General features: G+C 34.6%; 1 protein-coding gene across 3 annotated transcripts in view; it reads left to right on the forward strand.

The window, feature by feature from the left end:
* TTC21B (tetratricopeptide repeat domain 21B) overlaps nt 1–20,695 on the forward strand; it is a 34,320-nt gene extending 13,625 nt beyond the window's left edge. For 2 of the 3 annotated variants that reach the window (XM_032693642.1, XM_032693644.1), the window contains 15 exons: nt 188–426; nt 731–803; nt 1,817–1,927; nt 2,827–2,965; nt 4,879–4,985; nt 6,292–6,480; nt 9,481–9,591; nt 10,726–10,807; nt 11,474–11,624; nt 12,009–12,170; nt 12,556–12,751; nt 14,428–14,652; nt 17,308–17,428; nt 18,974–19,041; nt 20,044–20,695. In XM_032693642.1, the coding sequence (XP_032549533.1) occupies nt 188–426; nt 731–803; nt 1,817–1,927; nt 2,827–2,965; nt 4,879–4,985; nt 6,292–6,480; nt 9,481–9,591; nt 10,726–10,807; nt 11,474–11,624; nt 12,009–12,170; nt 12,556–12,751; nt 14,428–14,652; nt 17,308–17,428; nt 18,974–19,041; nt 20,044–20,121 (2,052 nt within the window). In that variant the 3' untranslated portion in view covers nt 20,122–20,695. Of the gene's footprint in view, nt 1–187; nt 427–730; nt 804–1,816; nt 1,928–2,826; nt 2,966–4,878; nt 4,986–6,291; nt 6,481–9,480; nt 9,592–10,725; nt 10,808–11,473; nt 11,625–12,008; nt 12,171–12,555; nt 12,752–13,713; nt 13,874–14,427; nt 14,653–17,307; nt 17,429–18,973; nt 19,042–20,043 lie in introns of those variants that run through there. The other variant, XR_004358101.1, reaches the window with a different exon arrangement.
* Nucleotides 20,696–21,786: the final 1,091 nt, after the last annotated feature.

Genomic DNA, 21,786 nt, shown 5'->3' on the forward strand with positions numbered 1-21,786 from the left:
AAATGTATTTATAAAATAGAGAGGAAAAAACACTATAGCAAATCAAATGGATACTATGGCTTGGGTTTTCTGTGTTTTTTTGGTTGGTTTGTGTAATGCCCTAAATACTCACCGGCTTATGATATCTTTATTTTTGACTGTTCAATAATGGGAAATAAATTAATTCTATTGTTTTTATTGTTTGCAGCATGAAGCTGCTATAGTACTCCAGGACGCCATTAATGAGTTTTCTGGAACTCCTGAGGAACTAAGAGTTGTGATTGCAAATGCAGATCTGGCAATTGCTCAAGGAGATGTTGAACATGCCTTGACTATGCTCCGAAATATTACACCTGAACAGCCATACTTTGTACAAGCTAAAGAAAAAATGGCAGATATTTATCTTCAGTATAGGAAAAATAAGAAGTTATATGCTGCCTGCTACAGGTAGAAGTTTGTGGTGTGCATATATAGTTTCCTAGATGTTTAATGATAGCATGGTGAGCTCGTGTTTTCTCTCTACTACAATAAATCAGAATTATTTAGTGACATGAATTCATTTGACTAAGTGTGGTAACATTTAAAGGTTAATCGGAATTCTTACTTTAAAAGATCATTCAGATTTTTTTTGCTTTATTTTCAGAAATAAAAACTAAAATCTGCAGAGGATAAAATGGTTGTGCCCATCTGTTGTTTAGATTCCAGTACTAACATGTTAAATATTGAGCAAGGTTTTGTCTTCTGTTTCCAGTGACCTAGTAGAAAAACTGCCAAGTGCTCATACTTTTCTTCTTCTTGGTGATGCATACATGAATATTCAAGAGGTAAGTGCTTGCAAGAGATGAATGAAATTGGAGTGTTTGTTGACTTTGTCTAATTGAAACAGTGTGGCATGCTGACTCAATTTGTAATCTGCAAACAGAAACTGCTTTAGGATGTAAAACAAACAAATTATTAGCTACAGTGTAACTTTAAATTCAAAGCAAAACTACTAAAAATGCATTTTTTCTAGAAACTGAGCGGGTGAAAGTCGAGGGAATTTTATCTAGAAGGATGCTGACTTAACAATTATCTAGAGTGAGAGCTAAATTAAAATCAGAAAGGAGCTGAAGATGTGTAGAATTGTTCTGAAGTTTAAAATAATTCTAGGTTATATAGTTCTCATGCTGATGGTTTTTATTTAAAAGTTTTAAATTATATAGTTCCTATACATTTTTTTACATCCTTTGCTTTCTTGGTGAACGGGAAATGTTCCTTGATATTTGTAGAAGACAATGTAGTCAAGTAGACCTAGGAATTTGAAGGATACAGGTGTATATTCATATGTTAAAAGAATAGATTGAGTTAGGACAAGCAACTGATAATTTAGATTACTAATTTGGGGATCTATAAGTGATTAGTGGTTGTTTATTTATTAGTGCTTGTGTATAATTTTCTCCTTAATGAAGAATTATCACACAAAGTAGAATTTGTTTGATCTGCTATAACATGGCTAGGGGAGAGAAATGGATGATCATCCCACAGTAACACATATGCCCCTTTGTTAACTAGTGACAAATAGTACCAATAAAATTTCAGTGGAAAAAGAATGAGGTTAATTCAAAGTCATTTGTTTGCCAAGTTCTTTCCGTATTTTGTTTTAGCATGGAAATGTTAATTTACATGGGCTTTATACTTACTGCAATTTTATAGTGACCATTCTTCTCTCAGAAGTATTGTACCTTATAAATCAGTAGTACTTGGCAGTCACTCCTGGAGTTGTTACCAGATTTTGTTTTCTTCATATGCTTTTTATCTTAATCCTTGACTTATGTGTGTTTATATTTTACTGTTGAAGCCTGATGAAGCCATAGAAGTGTATGAGCAGGCCTTGAAGAAAAATCCAAAGGATCCATGTCTAGCAAGTAAAATTGGAAAAGCCCTAATCAAAACACATAACTACGCAAAGGTATTCCATAAGTACTGTATTAGGTTAGTTGGGTGCTGTGTCCGTTTTTGTCAACATGTGGGCTTTGCCTGACAGGTTGGGTAGAAGAAATACTCTACTTCACAGTGCTAAACCAGACATTTTATCCTGAAAATAAGTATGTAGATCCCCTTCAGATCCTCTTGCCAAAGGCAAAGTTGGTGGACCCACACATTGGTGGATTCAGATCCGTTCAATTGTAGTTCAGATGACTTGCAGTTTCTCTGGGTTTGGGCCTGCACTCAAAACCATTGACCCAGTTTTGCTACGTCTCCTAGCATTAACACTGAGTAGGATGGTAGTAATAGAAGCTTTAGCTTCTTGTTGTAGGAGAAACAGAAAAAAAAGTTTGGGGAAAACTTGCAGAAGCAAATGATTTTATTTGGGGAACCTCAAGCTACTAGAGAGTGCACTCAAAGTGTGCTTTGTGTTTTCAGTGTTATCATTTTCACTTGCTTCTGTTTAGGTCAGTATGGGGAAAATATTTGTCCTTTGTACACACTGAAACAGAACTTTATAACTCTAGTCTGACTGGAATTATACAACTTCAGCAGCTAATGAAAATGTAGTTTAATTGGCAGTGATCCTGTCTAAGATAGAATGTGATAACGTGGTTAAGCTATGTAAATGCATGCTGATCAAAATGTGGGCTCTAGTTATTCTATTTGTCTTTAATTTGGCATTACATTTTTGGAAGCCTTGAACTGGCAACTAAATAGCACTTTTAATATGATATTTATTAGAAATTACTTGGCTACAAGAGAAATAAAGAAAGTAAAGGAAATTCTTAAGCAACACATCATTAAATACCTAAGTAACAAGATTGTTGTCTTTAAGGTTTGTCTTTAAATTATACGCAGATTTTTGCATCTTCCTTTTAGGCAATCAGTTACTATGAGGCTGCACTGAGAAGCGGTGAACAGAATTTCCTTGGCTATGATTTGGCTGAGCTTTTAATGAAACTGAAGCAGTATGAAAAGGCAGAAAAAGTACTTCAGCAAGCTTTAGATCATGAACCTGGTAGGACTGTTCTTAATTCACAGCAAAACGTACAATTTCTACTGTTATTTGTGTTTTCTGCATGATTCTAAGGAATAAAAGAGTTCCATGCAAACTTCTTTTTGAACTGTTCAGCACAGGAGACTATTACATGTCAAGCACTCTAAACTAAACTTCACTTACATTTAAATATGTTTTACCAGGACTTTTAAACTTCGAATATCTGTGATAAATGAAGTCAGTAATGCAATAGCAGAGCTCCCCACATGCAAGGTTCTTTCTCTTCTGTGCTAACAAATGTTCTGATTCTGAATTGATCAAGTATAGATGAGTCAATCCTGCTGTTAGGGAATGGTTGTTTAGGTGGTAAATACTACCCAGTATCCTGTAGAGCAAAGAGATTAAACTGGTTGAAGATGTCGTTCAGGATCCCCCTTTTACATGTTAGGAATATGAACTTAAAAGCTTAAACTTCTGGATTTTTTTCCCCTTGTTTTTGTTAAAAGGCAATTAAGAAGTTTTAAGCTGTTTAGTTGAGCTATAGCCTTAATTAAGGAAATCTTTTTGCAGTGGTTTAATTACATTTGATAACCTTTGAGGCTATCTGAATACAAAAACAGTATTATCAAGTCTTATTACTAGTCCATTCTGTAAGTTTTTCTTACGTCACTATTTGCTGGGTTTTTTCATGCTTTGCAAAGGGGTGTTGGTTTTCTGTCTTGCTTACTTCTTACTGAAAAAATTCTCCAATTTAATGTTGTATTCCTGTCTTAGTTAAGCCTTTGAGGATCTGGCTAATTTAATAATCATGTTCAAGACAGCTTGATTTTCTAGAGTGGAAAGATAATTAGCAATAACTACAGTTCGCTCCATGTACTTTAAAATCTTTTCTTCCATCTGAAAATGAAAGAAAAAGTACATAAGCCAATACCCTTTTTGTACATCTTTTGATATGCACAAATTCTCTGTGTGAAAAATGTTTATCTTGGCTGACTGGGAAAATTATTTAACAGTTTAATATTTTATTTTTTTTTTAGAAATGCTAAAATATCCTTAGTTGGCAAAAGAAAAATGAATTACAGGAAATGTACTGGAGGGAATGATCTTACATGGTTGTCTCCATGGTCTAATCTCTGATTTAGAATAGCATGTCACAATTATAGCACCTTGAAGACCAATTTGCTAATAGAGTATAGCTCTATGTACTTATTTTTTAATTTTAATAGAGACAAAACACAGATTTCCATGGCTTTTTTATTTTAATGTGAAACTGTGCTCAAGATACCATTTTGACAATAGATTAAAATGAATATAAGCCAGGGAGAACTTGTATTCTTCAAATATTAATTTATGTGTATACATTTTAACTATTATTCAAAAGTAACTTGCTTTTTAAGTAGATACTGAAATATTTAGTTAAAATAACTTTGTATTCATGCTTGATTCAGACTCTAGCAAAAGAAATGTAGTTTGAGGTCTGACTAGAAATTTCATCAGTCATGCTTTTTGTGTGTACAGTAACACATTGAATCGATTTGGACATTTTTCATTAACTTTGAAGAGGATTTGACAAGAAATGTCAGGAATGGCTTTATTTCCTGTCCATTTAAATTCAAAATATTTTCTCTCCTATTTCTAAGAATGCAAATAGACTAGAGAGTCTCAATTTTTTTATATTCCTTTTGCATCTTTCAATATCTTTGGCCTTAAATTTCACTTTGTTTGTAGTGTGTAATGTTTTCTCTGCTCACTACCAGCATACTCTACCCACTGTCAAAACACTGCCTCAAATCACAATCCTAAGTAGGTAAGATGGAGCTGTAAGTTTTTCATGTAAGCTCTTGCCTGGAGTATGTGGAGAGCTTCATCTTTCTTTGACTTTACCAGGATCAGTTCTTTCAAGAATAATGTTTTTTTTAATGTGATTGTTGCAGTTAATGAATTGTCTTCACTGATGGAAGATGTACGTTACCAGGTGCTTCTGGCAAAAATTTACAGCAAAATGGAGAAGATTGACAGAGCTGTTGCTTCACTACAACAGGTAAAAGGCAGACAAGAAATACCTATGAAAGCTTGCAATGTCCTCATGTTTATCCCTGGTTTCACTTTTATCCCAGATTCTAACCATAACGTTCCTGGGAATGTCGGAATGTGTATATGCCAGGGGTAAAGCACCGGTGACTAGTGCAAAATTTGAAATACATAAGGGGCTAGAAAATCTAAGCTTTTTACAAGCAGTATTACCTGAATTTTAAATCAGAATGCAAGCTTTTACTGGAAGCCTGCAGTTGTACTATGCCTTCATTTGTGTGTGGAGCATAGTTGTAGCAGAGCAGGTGAAAATGAAATTGGCCGTGGGGACAGCGATGTTACGTATCTTTAGTTCGGCATTGAACACCATTCATAGAGCAATCTGGAACAGCTTTTGATGGCTACTTGTCATTTGGTTGTACTACTGTTTATTTTAAATAGCAGTAATAAGATCTGTTCATTCTGGAGTTGAATATTACCACTCAGATGAAGGCTAGAAAGGACAAAGTTGGAAGCTAGAGATTTAATCCCTTAGAAGACACTTTCTCGACACAAAGGTTGAGCAAGAGGTTGGGTCAGTACATTCTATTCCATTATACCTCCACTCTGTGAAAGTGAAGGTAACAGAACTGGTAAGCCTTGGTAGCATCTTCTGACCAGCAAGAAAAGTAAAGTGTGTAGATTGGTTAGAAATGTAATTGTATGTAAGAGTTAAAAACCTACCGATACTGGTATCTAATCTGTTGTTAAATTCTTACTTCTTTTTTCCTTATAGCGTACCATTTTCTTTCACAAAGTTGATTTTTTTCAATCCAGTTCTCCTTTAGTAAAATTCCCCCTGGAGCAATCTCCTCTTATCTTTTCTTTGCTTTCTTAGTTCTTCCAGGTTTCTCACTATATCACACCTCAAAAAACTCTTGTCTCTCTCCTTTTGTTTTTGTTGTTTTTGTTACTGCCCTCAAAACTGTCCTTCCTAGTACCCATTCTCTTTGAAATATTTCCCTGTTCCTTTTCCTTCTGATGCCACATTCATTTACACAAAATTGCACCTCTGTTTTGATCATTTCAGCTGGACTAACTGCTCAGTCATGTTACTGCCTCTTAAACAGGTTTATTCCCTTGGTTTTAGAAGTTCTCCCCAGATTTTACTTTGTGTTTTAGTTCTCCTTCCCTGCTAGGCAAAATGGTAGGGGTGTATGAAGCAGCAAAATAGTGCTTCCTTCTCTTAAAAAAATTAAGAACACTATTTTAAAGTAGATAATATAAAATTAATTCCTTTTAGAATTTTTGACTGCTCACTGCTCTCCTCACACTAGGCTCGGGAATTGCAAGCCAGAGTGCTTAAACAGGCTCAAGTACAACAGCTGGATGCAGTTCCTGCACAGAAACAGTTAGCAGCTGAAATTTGTGCTGAGATTGCAAAACATTCTACAGCCCAGCGAAACTATGAAAAAGCAATTAAATTTTACAAAGAAGCCCTTGTTCACTGTGAAACCAATAACAAGGTCAGTTCTCCCTCTGACTGTTTTGCATTGTTTTTCCATTCAGTTTTTAGATCTCGCAATACATTTTTCCAATTATTCACAGAGTAGAAGTATATTTGCAATTATTTCTGCTTCATGATATACATAGAGCCTTGAACCTTCTGCCCTTCATTGCTTATCATGATAAAATAGTTGTATGTACTAGTAATTTCTGTCTCTTACCCAAATTCCTGACTCAAGTGCTGTTGGTCTGCGAGCACTCCGAGGTGTCCGTTAGGTCATACAGTGAGTCTGTCTTCAGGTACCAGTTTAGTGCATGTAAGGTGTGGTAATAATGGAGATTATTTCAGTCTTTCTTGTTACCTGTCCTCTGGAATGAACTCCCAGTGATTTTGGTCAGTTCAGACAATTTCTCTCTTTTCTGTGCCTGCTTTAGCAGTTTTAGACTTTTATCTAGACTTGGTAGGATTCTGATTTTAGTCACAAAATGTTGCTGCTGTTGAGCGGGGATTTTTACACTGCTTCTGCTCTGCACTGTCTCTTTCCCACAAGTTGATAAATACCGGTAAATTTGAGCTTATTTTTATCCTCCTCTTCCTTCTATTCCTTTCACAGCCCTGGACTTTAGAGATGAGAGGTAGAAGCAGAAGTCTAAGAAATCTGTAATTATAATGAGTGTCAACTCATTATACCCACTCAAAGTGGAGTTTTTTAGCTTAAAAATAAACAAATATAATTTTTGTTCATTTTCCATTATTTTCTATCATAATTATGTTATATATTTAGTTGTATGTGAAGACTTCTTATTTTACTGCTTCTTACTGAACAGCTGTCACATTCACCAGCTGCTAAATTTTCAGCATATCACCTAGTTTTAATACTTGAACTCATGTGTTGTGGCTTTAAGAATCTAGGTCCTTCCTAAAGATACAACTTCAGCATATTTGAGACAGGCTTTCCTCAAGGCATCTTGTAAGAATGATGATGGAGAAGATAAATAAATTAGGACAGGAATAAAAACATCCTTAAAATAGTGACTTCCCTATTCTACTGTTAAGAGCAAGGGGACTGCCTGTCATAGTACAGGTACAGCTATGGCTTTTGTTATCAGTATCAAAGCCTTAATCTTTTACCAGCATGGCATTTCCCTTCAGTTCTTGATAAAATCATGCTATTGAGAGATTCTCATTGTTACAAGATGTGCTGTGCTGCTGACATTTGTACTGAATATCTGTTAGATGCCCTTACTGAAGATTTTTGTTTCAATCCTTCTTCACTAGCAACAGAGAATACAATGACATCTTAGAAAATACAGGTCTGAATTTATGATTAATTACTTGTTGCCTGTTTAGAGTACTGAAAGCAAAATACTTTGTTACCCATAATTAGTATAAAGGAGTTATCTCTATTTTTACAGTTTCAGTAGATTTGAACTTGTTTGCATCCCTTCATTTTTAAAAAACATTGCTAGTACAAGATTGGAATTGAATTCTTTTAGATTACAAAATATAATTTTGAGCTCTTAAACATTCCTGTGTTTCTTGGTGTCTTCAGAGTTTACTTTCCTTAAAATTATATATGGAAATAATGGACATTCCTTTGAAGCTATTTGTACCTTGTTTCATCAGAACAAAACATCCTGTATTTTAGCCAAAGTAACCCAAAATACATTTGAAATATTGCATTAAACAAATTATTCCAGTAAATGTGAAGAGATTGCTGTCCATGTCTTAAGGGGTTTGTGTTGTATTGTTTTGTTTTACATAGTTAAATCTGGTAGGTAGTACCCTCCCTTTGCTTCACTGACCAGGTAAGAGGCAAAGCAGTGTACAGATGCAAACTTGAAGTGGATCACAGATTGCATCAAGCGCATCATTTCATAGAATCGTTGTTTGTGTTGGAGATGAAAATTTAGAGACCACTTCCAGTCAGTAGAATGTAGTACAGAAGTTCAGCTGAACTGGCTTTTTTCTCTGAGCTACTCAAGGCAGGAAGACTTCTTGACAACAAAGCTGTTTTTTGGTATTCCACTGTGCTGTGCACATAAGAACAGTGGCTTAAAAAAAGCTGTCATAATTAAAGTTCTTACATGCATGCGTTCTCTGTATCATTTCAATGCTTAGTCTCCTGCCTTTCTGTTTTAGAATTAGGTGGTATGTGTTTGAATACGTAAATAACAGGAAGTAAGAAGAAAACAGTTGTTAAAAACTATGCAAGTAGCCTGCATATCCTGAACAGGATGTTCAAAACACTATTCGGATTCAGGAGTGCCTTTCACAAGTGTAACTAGAGAGAGAATTATGATACAATTATAAATGCCTCTTTTTTGGAAACAAAACACATTTAAAATTAAACAGGAGTGACATAGCTTACTGTTTTTCTGCTCCTAATTTTACTTTGTGATCAGTTTACCTTCTGTTTGCTTCAATGAAAGCTTGATTAACTATGTGGTACCTTGTGTTATAAACTTTCCTGTGGCATTTTATTCAGAATAGTCTATGATGGGACTTCAGCTTTAAGAATGCTTGCTTATGTACATTTCAGTTTGTTAATGTTTGCTCTATGATTGCTTCTCAGAAATGGATCCACACAGAGTCTTAATGTGGTAGGTTTGGAAATGCAAATAAGAAAACTGTTTGTTGCTTGTACTCCAGAACTAATTGGTGAATGTTAATGAGCTTTTGTTTCTTTCAATGAACTTAAAACTACTTGCACTTACATTTTTTTCCAAGACCATTATTCATACCAAAATACTGTAGCCTTCAGAGCAATACTATCTGAGGAGCTCTGTTTTCAATGTACCTCCAGAATATCCCTTGGAAAAAGAAAAGATTTTTCTGTTTTAAAGGTGAGGGAAAGAAAATGAATTAAACTAATTGATAGGCAACAATAGAGAAGGCTCTGTCTTTAGGAGAGATACAATTTTTTCCTGCAGCTCTACAATACCGGGTTGATACTCATAGAACTGAACCAACTTTCTTCATCTTTGAATTACATATGGTTAAATATTTTAATACACAGGCAATGTTGGAACTTGCGCGTTTATATCTTGCACAAGATGATATTGATGCCTGTCAATATCAGTGTTCCTTACTGCTGAAGAATGACCAAGATAATGAAGCAGCAACAATGGTACGTGCTATTATACTAATCCTGAATCATGTTTTTGAAGTTTGCGTGCCTGTAATATGCTGTATTCATAAATTACTACTTTTAAGAAAGCCTACAGCTTGTTATTTCAAAATGTATGTGAAAAATCTATTACAACTAAATGGTTTTCTGTTTATGCTGGATGATGTTTCAGTATGAAGTTTCTACCAATCATAGCCTTTGTTCTATCTCAATACAAAATGTGTCTTTAAAAGTAGAGGAAAAAGTAGTAGTAGTGAGATTGGCTAAAGAATGGCTAAATGGATGTTCTATTAGCCGTTGACTAATGGTCAGGGAAGAAGCTATTTTTCCAGGACAGTAATATTAAAAAAAGTATTTTTAAAAAGTTCCAAAAGAAAAGAACTATGTTCTTTAGGTTGTTTTACAGCTTCATCCAACCTTAGTTAATCATACTCCTGCTTAACAAGTTTTAATCCTAGCTGCAGGTTTTCTGTTCAGGGCATGTATACTTCTTGGTTTAAAAGACATCTCAACAGACTGAGCAACTTTTGATTCGACAGATTAGGAGCAAAATTATTTTAAGATGGGAATAATTCATTTTCTTATAGCAGTCTAACATTTGAAATTTATCTTAGTATGGTGCATGAACAGGAATAATAGCACTCTTAATATATGCTATTAAATCTACTCTATATTAGCTACCTATCAGTGGAGAGAAGCAGAAATAAAATAATTTGTTTTACTTGCACTGCTGAAGTGGGCTGCCATCTTTTTTTTCCCCCTAACTTTGCTTTTCTATATGCTTAATCTGCATTTATGGGAAATAAAATTAGGAGTGAAACTACACAAAGGAAAACAAACATATTTGAAAGCTACAGCAGATTGCTTAATTACTTTTAATTTCCACCTTCCAGGAAAAATTGAGATATGAGCCTGTGCCTGTTTGTTATTACCCTGTGTGTGTGTACGTAGTGTTTGTTTTCTAGAGAGTAATGAAGAGTCCAGTTCAGTTTACTTCTTGTGCAATTCCTTTAAAACTATAGTTTTAGCTCCTCACTTTGCATAACCGGAGTTCATTACTTATCATTTTTATTTTATATTTATATTTTCACAGTTTATAATATCTTGTTTTCTCAAAATTGTTCAATATTGTAGATGATGGCTGATCTCATGTTCAGGAAACAAGATTATGAACAAGCGGTTTTTCATTTCCAGCAGCTCCTAGAGCGCAAGCCAGGTGAGTATTTAGTAGTGATATTTTTAATTCTTTCTGATATATAGTTCTAACAAGAGAGAGAACTAAATATCTAAAAAAATTTTTGCTTGATTGAAAGGATAGGTGTTAATTATAATGTAATGAATACTAGAGCCAAAGACCATTACTGTATATCAGATTATAAAGATATTGTAGGGGAATGTGAGAAAACTATTTGTCATAGATACAGTGATTTACTTTGCTGCAATGTAATGTGCATAGTTTACCTTAAGCCAAATACAGCTGGGGTGTTATTTACTTGTTAATCATAAAGCACTTTCTTTTGTGTTTAAGATATTAAGTGCATGAGTACAAAGGTAGCATTTTATTTCAAGATTATTAAAGGAAACGTTTCTTGGACAGGAATAAGTTTCTTTTAGCAATTTTCAAATTGTGACCACAGAGAAAGCTACTAAAAATATTTTAAAATTGTACTATAATGAATGTAAAGCTTTCTGGTGGACTTTGAAAGAAGTCGTGAGAGTGCAAAAAATGGTTTTGTTTCTTTTGTCTGTGGTTACTATGTAATATGTATTAAATCATATTTTATTTCCATATGTGAAAAAATTAAGGCAGGCTCTTCATTTCTTAAGCTATTCATACAGCAAATAACTATAATTACAGTGTCCTAATTATTTGTGTATTTAGATAACTATGCAACCCTCTCACGATTAATTGATCTGTTAAGAAGAGCTGGAAAACTAGAAGAAGTTCCAAGATTTCTTTTAATGGCTGAAAAACATTCTTCCAGAACAAAACTTGAACCAGGATTTCACTACTGCAAAGGACTGTATCTTTGGTACTTGCAAATATAATTAAGATAAGGTTTATTTGATTATGTAGTATGTATTTAAATTATCTTTCTTGTCATACATTGTAATACAGAGGTGCTATGTTGATTACTTAAGGTGCTAGGTTTTGAGGAAAGGTCTCAGTTTCTCTGAATATCTCAGGATATTCTTCCTGGTTCAATAATGTAATACTACTTATCTTCACATTTTAGAATTTTGAAGGCTATTTTTAATTTGCAAAAACAAGTTCCTTGCAATAGTATGTGTGCTGTTCAAACTTTGCGTTATCAGTGTAAGTGGTTTGTCTGTTTTTAAATATTTCAGTTTCTTCTTGGGATTTGGAACAGCAAATTTTACTTGGCCAGGTTTAAATATTTTAATTCTCGGTGTAGGTATATAGGGGAACCAAATGATGCACTCCGGCATTTTAATAAAGCTCGAAAGGACAGTGACTGGGGACAGAATGCAGTCTACAACATGATTGAAATTTGTTTGAACCCAGATAATGAAACGGTGGGTGGAGAAGTCTTTGAAAATCTGGATGCTGACACAGGGTAGGTGAATTAAATGAATAATGCTTGGGTTCTTCTGTCATCCCTTTCCTCTGCTGCCCCTTGATAATGTGCTTGATTTAAATTGTTAGAACATTAAGATCATCTAATGCTATGATTATTTTATGTTATTGTGAGAGACCATTCTATTCTGTAATAATTGAGTCTCAAGCACAAAATGTAGAAGATTTTCTCTGGAATCCTCGTCACTTGCAGTTTACAAACAGCTTGTTGGGTTAGAACTGCTTTTGTTACACAAGTGTAGAATGCCTATATACCATTTTGTAAAAAATGGCACGCCTTTAGTATAGAGTCAGTTCTAACTTGTAATTAATTTGTTGTATATTAAAAAAATAAGCTTTTATGAACACTTTCTTTCTGGTAATAGTAATTCAACAGAGAAACAGGAGTCTGTGCAGTTGGCTGTAAGAACAGCAGGAAACCTGCTGAAGGAGCTCAAGCCTCAAACCCTTCAGGGTCACATTCAACTGCGAATCATGGAAAATTATTGTCTCATGGCAACCAAACAAAAATCAAATGTTGAACAAGCGCTGAACACTTTCACTGAAATAGTCCTGGATGAGGTTAGTAACCTGTCTCATTTCCTCAGTCTTCCCTTTCATACTTACTACATTTTCTAAACTAGTCTCACAGTTTACAGTCAGCAGTAGGAGTATGTGTTAGTGCTATTCGTTCTAAGGATTTTTTCTTCCTATTAAAGAATATTGTATATAAAATTTGAAAAAAATTTTCTGAAATAGCAATATATTTTAGAAGTTTTCAGTTGAATTGCAAATTAAGAACACAACTAAATGCTAATATTGCCAGTTTCTGAAACATAAATAGGCTATTTGGTTGCTGGGTTTGTTTTTTAATTCCCAGGCTTGCCAGCAGCAGGTCTGATGATAAAGGCTATACAGTGCTTCATGGCAATTGGACAGAATTTAGTCTCCAGGACAAGATTATCCATCACCTTAAAATTCATCCTTATAATGGAAATTTTCAATATTTTATAGCTACTTGTAGTCATTAGTTTTAGGATTAATAATGGATGTTCCTGTTACCAGCAGCTTTTGACAGATTTTATTTAAACAGGTGTAGACACATTTAGTGCATCAGAATGCCACAAAATACTTCAGTTACTACTACCTATTAACTGTGTGCTAAACTGTACTGTGTCTGAGCTGAATATACTGATGCTGCTCTTATGTGTAAGGCAGTTTTAAGAATCACAAAGGTGTCCCTCTGCCTCCAGTACTGGCTTCTCAGTCCTGCTCAGGGTTGGTCTGAGGTCCTGTGAATATGGAATGTTTTTTCACATTGTGACAGTTCCAGCAAGGAAGAATGCTCCAGTTTATTTAGTTATTTCCTTCTGGAGTTGCATAAAATGTATAGCTTTGATCTCTTCAGACTTCTGAGGTTATTGCTCCATGCTAGTGTGGCTGTTGAAGGATAAGGGGGATGAGCTTATCGTTAGGTGGAAGAGAAGGGATTTTGGTGGAGTCATTTTTTTTTTTTTAACACACTAAGGCAGACGTATTTACAGCACAACCCTACGAAGAGATGTAGAGGCAGAATACCAGTAGTGAGCCAAGAACACTGAGAGGGAGAAAGAAGCTTTTAAGCTAGCTGCTGATAGAACTACTCTCTGCATTTAGGAGCCAGTTTCAGGATGTGAGCCCCATTCCCATCCTTTACTAATAAAGGTGGGATGTTAAAAATTACACTTGCTCTTGTATTTCTTTTACTGCTTGCTTTTGATGCTCTTGCATAGAATGGTGGCTTTTAAGAATCCTCTTTATTAATACACAGCTTTTGGATGCATACAGCTTAGCCTTAAATTTTTGGGAGCTGTACACCTAATTATAGGAATCAGTGTCCTTATTTGACAGGCACTTCTAAAAGTGGAAAATACCACTTGTATTGTAACCTCAAGTGAGTTCAGTTTCTATCTGAAGTATTTATTTTTATATAAAAAGGGTAGCTCTTAGTGGTGACAGACTTTTTTTCTTATGAGATGAAAAATACCTGTGGATGTTTTCAGCATTACCTTAGCCTGGTGTTTATCATAATTAGTCTTACAGAAATAATTATAGCACTAGGTGGAAAACATGTTTGTAAGATTAGATGTTCTGTCTTTATTTCCTGAAATTTAGCTTTTAGTTTAGTTTTCAGATACGTGGTAAAAGTCTTTCTTTAAAAAAAAAATAAATGTTGAAAGCAAACCAGCACCAAGCAGTCACTATACTTATTACTGCAGAAGGACCATATACCAGCACTTTTGGGAATGGCCACGGCCTACATGATCTTGAAACAGACTCCACGAGCCAGAAATCAGTTAAAACGGATTTCAAAAATGAACTGGAATCTCATTGATGCAGAGGAGTTTGAAAAGAGTTGGCTTCTGCTTGCAGATATATATATTCAATCTGCAAAATATGATATGGCAGGTGAATTATTAAAACGGTGCCTTCGTCATAACAGGGTAAGTGAATGCACATTGAAAGCAACCTTCTATTTGAACTAATCTAAATGTTTAGTTTTTCTCTGAAACAGAATTTGGAAATGTATGTCTTTGTTCAATTGCCTGGTATTTCACTTAATAAGGACAAGCAGACCAAAACGAGGCAGGAAACCAGTGACTTCACACTGGAGGGTAGTAAACAAATCTGTTAATGGTGCTTAGTCTTTTTTGTAGTAACTTATGCAGGTTTTAGCCGTGCGGACACTGAAAGCTTGAGGTGTTATGGAATGTCAGAAATGCATTTTGCTGAGTCTCACAAAACTGATGAAGAAAGGTGTAGGCATATAACTTCTGGAGACTTGCTCCATTTATTGAGATCTAATCTTCATCTCTTATGTTTTTAAACATTAATGTTCATAAGCCTGCTACAGTCTAGGAGTATTTTTTTTAATGCTAGTATTAATCCTCTTCTGTGGCGATACTGTCTGGTAGATTGTCTGGAGACAGTTTACCTCAGGGTTTCTGAGCAGGCAAACTGCACAATACCCTACTTTGACAATGGGAACAAACACAGATGTTAGCTCTTGTGCTTATTTTTCATTTTGTTCCTTTTTGTTGATCATGATTTTCTATCTATACGCTTCACTTTCCTTCATGTGAGGCAGTTCAATAGACTGGTCTTCCATTGATCCTATGCTGCACATTGAGGATACTGTTTATAGAGCACAGCTTTGGTTTAGAAAAAGACCTGATGCTGTATATTTCTTTTTTTATTAATTATTTTAATAATGAGCCTTACTTTCAATACCGGTCATCTTTCTGAAACCGCCTGGAGAGACAGATGTTTTTTGAACTCTTTTTATTTCTAAATATAAAATTAAGAAGCAGCTACAACAGTTCTTAGTATAATGGTATCGTGTACTTCTGCAGAGATGCCTCTTAAAATAGGATGTACTCAGTTTGATTTTTACAAAACATGAGTTTAAATTTAGTTAAGAAGAGATTCTGTCTTAAGGTCAGTTACACACTTGTCCAGATGGCCAAGGCAAGTTGCAAAATGCATGTAGCTGGAGGATAAACACAAGTCAGATCTCCCAAAATAAGACATATCTTGAAACAGATGGCCTGTTGAGCAGGTATATATCACAAAGAATACTTTGTTGCAGAAATTCCCATGCATAAAAGCATAGCCCACCAAGTAATTTGTTCTCTTCTAAAATGTTTGAGACCCATGAGGGACTTGGATAAACAGGCTCTGCTTGCAGCAGGGAGGAGGGCGAATCTGAAGTGTATCTCTGGTTCCTTGCAAAACTGGGTCATGACTTTTCTCCCGCTTGCATGCAAAGCTACAGAGCAGGAATTGCATTATACACGTAGATGTTGAATATTTTAGATCTTAAAGTATCTTGTCAATTCACAAGATAATATTTTGTATGGTATTCTCCATTTTGGACGACTTGATTAGATTGAGAAAACACTTAATTGTAATTCATTAGTTTTTAGCATTATTTTTAAGAGTCAAAATTGAATTTTATTTTATATATATATATGTACACACACACACAATTTAAGTAAATACGTTGAGTGAAAGTTTCATAAAAGCCTAGTGTCTTTTAATATGGATTTGATGTGGTTTTAAAAGACTTAGGATTGGTTAGTAAGATCCCAGTGAGCAGACTGTTTCTATGAAATTGAGGTTTCTTCCCTGATTACTCTTGATTTTGAACTTTTTGTTTTGTTTATTGCAAAGGAGAGGGGTAGTATATTTTTATCTTCAACTTCCAGGTATTCCCATATTGATGCCAGTATGCTGTGATTTGAAAGTTTTTTATCGGTAGATTTCAGAAGCCCAATTGGCAATAGTGAAGTTAAAGAGGGAATGTAATTTATATATCAACAATTTTTTGTGCTGCTTATGTAAAAAAGGTGCATAGTGTCATTTATTTTTCTCTTGAAAATATTTTTGACCTATTGGCAGCATAATATAAACTATTCATAGTAAGGGCATGCAGTAGTTAGGATTTTTGTAAATTTTTTTCCTTCTTCATGTACTAAAATTAAGATTTCTCTATAAATTACTGTATCTTTCATACTAACCTTTATTATGGAGTTAACGTAAGTGAGGCTAGTATTTTCAACTACTGCTTAATAGTTTTTTGGAACTTCTTTTTCAGATGCTTGTGACTTGCTACTTGGAGTTATAAAAAATGAAATATTTAATGATTGATTTTTCTCTTCAGGTTATTTGTGTCTGTTTTTAAGCTTTAAGTGGGAAATTATAATCTAAAACTGTTTTCAAAAATAAAGCTATGAAAATACCTTTTTAAGAAAAAAATTTAAAAACAATATTTGTGGAAGGTACAGCACCTTCCAGATAGACTTGAAATGCAGCTGCTGTAGAGTTATTAACTGAGAGAGGTATCTATTTCTGAAGGAGTAATTCCAGTGGCCTCTGTGATGAACTCCGTACTTGACCCAGAGTAATGCAGAATTCCATATAACTCATTTGTATTACAGATATTTTAAATCAAGACTGTCATGTCATCAAAGTTAGGACAAGTATCACTTGTACTTTCCAGTTGTACAGATTTGAAGTATTTTAGCAATTAAGCTGTTGGTATTATTATATATAAGCTTACCTAAGTAAAATCTTGAGTGAATATATATGTTTTCCAGTCATGCTGCAAGGCTTATGAATACATGGGATATATAATGGAAAAGGAACAAGCATATAAGGATGCAGCAATAAATTATGAGATGGCCTGGAAATATGGAAACCAAACAAACCCAACAGTAGGTATGTGTATATATATAACCTGTATGATTTTGGGTACTACAGTAGGAATGAAACAACTAGCCTGTACTGGAAAGACTGCTTTTAATTTTCCATAGAAATAGAGTATCACTGCTTTTCCTCACATAAAACCCACAAATGTTAAAAGGTGTACTGAACAGTCACTTGGAAAGCTTCCATGGCAAGAGGTAGTAGCTTTATGATACTTCAGATTCTGCTTTCTGTTTCAGTACAAGGTTTGATCTGAAACAGTTTTAGTTTGCTATTTGTGAAGAACTTCTCTATAAGTACAGCATTAATTTTTTAATAATGTATTTCTAGTAATCTATTATGTACTGTCTATATCAGAGAATCTTTTATAAGACATAATACATATATGATGGTGGCAGGTCATTGATTTGGTTATTTCATTTTGGTAATCAGACAGATTATCTGTTTATATGGATCAGATTTTATTACATGAGTAAGGATTTTAAAAATAAATTATTTTAAATGTCTTTAAATAAACTTGGGACATTAGTCAAGTTCCAGTTTGTATGGTACATTGAAATTTGTACTAAACTGCCACATATTTAGACTGCTTAAATATAGGGAAGCCTTTATGAAATGGATTCATAGGATAAAATGCCCTTTTCTTACTCAACACCTGTAGTCTGTCCATGGGTCCCAAGGCAGGTGGTTGACACAAATTCTGTTCCAGGTTTTGGGATATGTTTATTGTCCCTCAGAAATGCATACTACTTGCAGTCTTTAATCTGTGGTCCTTTTTTGTGCCCTTATTTTTACTAGATGTTTCTGTAGACTGAACCATGAATGTCTAGGCTAAAACATTGCAGTTCTTGATCAAATAAAATGTATTAGAACGAAGTTGTCATTTCTTGAGTACTTACTTGCTAGTGAGGATAAGTTCATAAATGAAAGATCTAAAATTTCAGATTTTGGAAATTGCATGCTTATAATGTGGTGTTTTTTTTTTTTCCTCAGGCCTGGTCTTTGTCCAGGCTGATAAACTTGAGCTTTACCTCTTAGTTGAAAGTAATCAGCCTGGCAGGTTGCTATGCAACTTAGCTACTCCATGTGACTTTTTATATCAGTGGTCTGCTGACAGTGGAACAGAATAGCATTTTAAGTCCCTAGTTTGTTACCCTGATTCTTTTTCCTTTTGTCCTTTAGTAACGGAATTACCTTTACAGAGGGACAGTGTATTGTAGGTCACAGTGAGAAACTCTGTGGGGTACTGCAGTAATTGAAAGAGGACAACCATTATGTTATTCTCTGTAGTAGCACATGCTCTCCAGAATAATGACTCCTTTTGATTCAGACAGAGCTATCAGTGTGTAAAGGAATTTATTTACTACTTGAGGTGACTTTCAGTAGAAATTTTGATCACTACCAGGCTTATATGAGAGAGCGCTAGAAAACAAACATACTAACTTTAGAAACACATGATGACCAAAATGAATTCAAATGTGATGTTTTTGTTACTCTATACTGAAACTGTTGCCTTCTTCTCCCCCTGCTCCTCTCTCTCCCCACCTTTATTTACAGGATACAAGCTGGCTTTCAATTACCTGAAAGGGAAGAGATATGTTGATGCAATCCATGTTTGTCATAAGGTAGAATTTGCATATGTACTTAATAGTCTGTCTTCTCTAGCAACATTCTTTTAAATAGTGATCTTTGGTTTTTTGTTCAGTTTAAATTTCTAAAATACATAGCTTAATGTCAAAAAGGTGCCCTGTTTAATAAATTTTATTAAATTAAATATCCTCTACGTAATCTCCTCTATCCTGAGCAACATGGCCACCAGATAGATAAGAGATACAAGTGGACTGGCTGTCATATATGAGAGGATATTCAAATGGCACCACGTTCTTTTGGCCATGTGGTTGCAACTTGGTCAATCCCTACAGAAGTATAGCTCAAGCAGTTTAGTCAAAGGTTTGCATCAGAAGACACTGTTGGAAAGTAACTTAAGTATTTGCCTTTGTGTGGTCCAAACATAAATAGAGCAGATGCAGAGTAAGAGGAAGGGCTACTATTAAAGAAGTAGAGTGAACATTATGAATGAATAATTATTTGTATTAATAATAAAATAAATCATATTTGTTCTTTTTGGGGAAATCAAGATAACTAGAAAGGACAAATTGAATGGAAGAATAAGAAAGAAGAGGGAATTGAAAGGAAGAAGATGAAGTAGATATAATATAGTAAGAAAGAACCTAAAGGGAGTGAAAACATAAAGTCAGAGAAAGTATGTGAAATGATACGTGAAAACATATCATTGCAGAGAAAGTATATTTAAAACCTCAGAAATGTCTCCGGAGGTCCCTGTTCTGATATGTTTCAAGCCACTCAGAGGCTTAAGCCTTTGACCCGTGTCTTTCACACCAAAGTGACAGGACAGTGGAAATGGGAGCGAGGTGACTCTGATAGACCTGGGTTTGACCTTTGTATGTGGTGGTCTCTAACCACAATGAAATATTGGTGCATTCTAAAACTGGTCATGTTGTTATTTTAGTTTTAGAATGTGTAAGCTCAATGATGAGGGTTATTACCAAATAGAGAGTTCTTTCCTTTTAGACACAGAACTTTTGGGGTTTTTTGTCTTTTGACAGGTCCTTGGAGCACATCCAAACTATCCAAAGATCAGAAAGGAAATACTTGACAAGGCCCGTGCATCACTAAGAACCTGAATGAGGTTTTTTTTATGATTCATGGACTTTTGTTTAATCAGACTTCAGAAGCTATGAATGAGATGCTGCAGTGACAGAGACCGTATCAGCACAAAAGTACTGTGAATAGGATGAATTTAATTATATTAGAGATCTGGATTACTTTCAGGAGAAATCTGCAACCCTGAAAGAAATTGTATTTTTTCTCGTTTAGGAAAGAATTCTACTCCTATGTGTGTTATGTAAAGTGACATCATAAAAGAGTGTTGTCAGCATTATAAAATTGTTTTAAAGCATATATCTCAGTATTTTGTTTTGTTTATTTGAAACAGCATTCAAAATAACAACCTGTCTTATCTAGGGGAGATACATTGTTAAGATGCTGGATTTCAGTTTGTATAAACCATTACTTCATAATGACAGTGTAATCTTTATTCTACAGGTGTATTTCTAAGTTATGGGGGCATTTTTTCTACATATAATAAAGTCATGCTTTATTTTTTTTAATCTTGAAAAAACAGATATGTGCATTATTCTCTGTGAAATTTACATTTTTAATGAAAATGTAATAGTTAAAATCCTATGTAAATATTCAGTAAAGACTTTTATAGATCATGCAAGTCTTACATTTACTTTCTGCTCACATTGTCTATTACCCACCTGTCAGATTTCTATGAAAAGAAATGTCCTTAATTTGCAGTGCTTAGTCTTTTAGCATTGTATGTGTAGGCAATACAGTCATATGTGCAGAAATTAGCACTCAATTTGTTTAATCCATATAGAACACTTTTTTAGAGAAATAATTTTTATTAGAGGGGATTATGATCTTGTCTCACATACAGAATATACCTGTGTATCTTTAAGGGAGCAATAGCATGTCATGAATGAGAGGAGGGAGAAAGACCACATTGTTTTCACTGATGCAGAATTTTTGAAAAAAATAATGCTTAACAAAACCCACTATTGTACTGCTGTATTTGGTTTTCAAACAGCACTTGTTGTATGTATCTTACTAGAAAAGTAATGTTTTGGCATGAAAAGGGAATTCTTAATGCTAGTGATTAAGTTGTTTTATTTTATAAGCAATTTCAGTTTCCTCCTCAGCTGATTTTAGCTTCTCCTCTTGACATTGTGTAAAGTCACTTTCAGTGGTTTCTTTTTATGACAATTGAATGATAAGGCTACAAAAGGCAGCCTGTTTACGATTGATCTAATCTTGCTTATCAGTACCTGGATGCTGTATCTTGAGTAACTTTATAGCCTTGTTTCCTGAATACATGGATATGCATCACTTACACAGTGTTTGCTGGTGTTTGCAGTTTGTTTACTGTATTCCAGTTATGTCTATCTCATATTGGCCTCATAAGCCACCAGCGTGCCTGTAACAAACGTGGATAGAGCCTTCCTAAATCTTTGTTGGCGAAGCCCAGCCATGAGTGACTGTATTCCAGTAACTTTTGAGCTCTTGGTCAGCTAAACTAAAATGAATAGATGTGTTTCAGGGCTATGACACTTCTACAAGATTTGTGTGAATATTAGAATTGAGAAAAGACTCAAATAAGTGTCCTCTCCTTCCCTACGGAACCTTGAGACTTATGGTGTAACCTGTCACTTCTGTTTGAGCACTGGCAGTCCCTGTGTACATGACTGTACCAGGCACAGTACAAGCTCCCTGTTTTTTTGCCT

The sequence above is a fragment of the Chiroxiphia lanceolata genome, chromosome 7 (genome assembly GCF_009829145.1).
Source record: "Chiroxiphia lanceolata isolate bChiLan1 chromosome 7, bChiLan1.pri, whole genome shotgun sequence".
In the NCBI taxonomy this organism is placed as follows: Eukaryota; Metazoa; Chordata; class Aves; order Passeriformes; family Pipridae; genus Chiroxiphia; species Chiroxiphia lanceolata.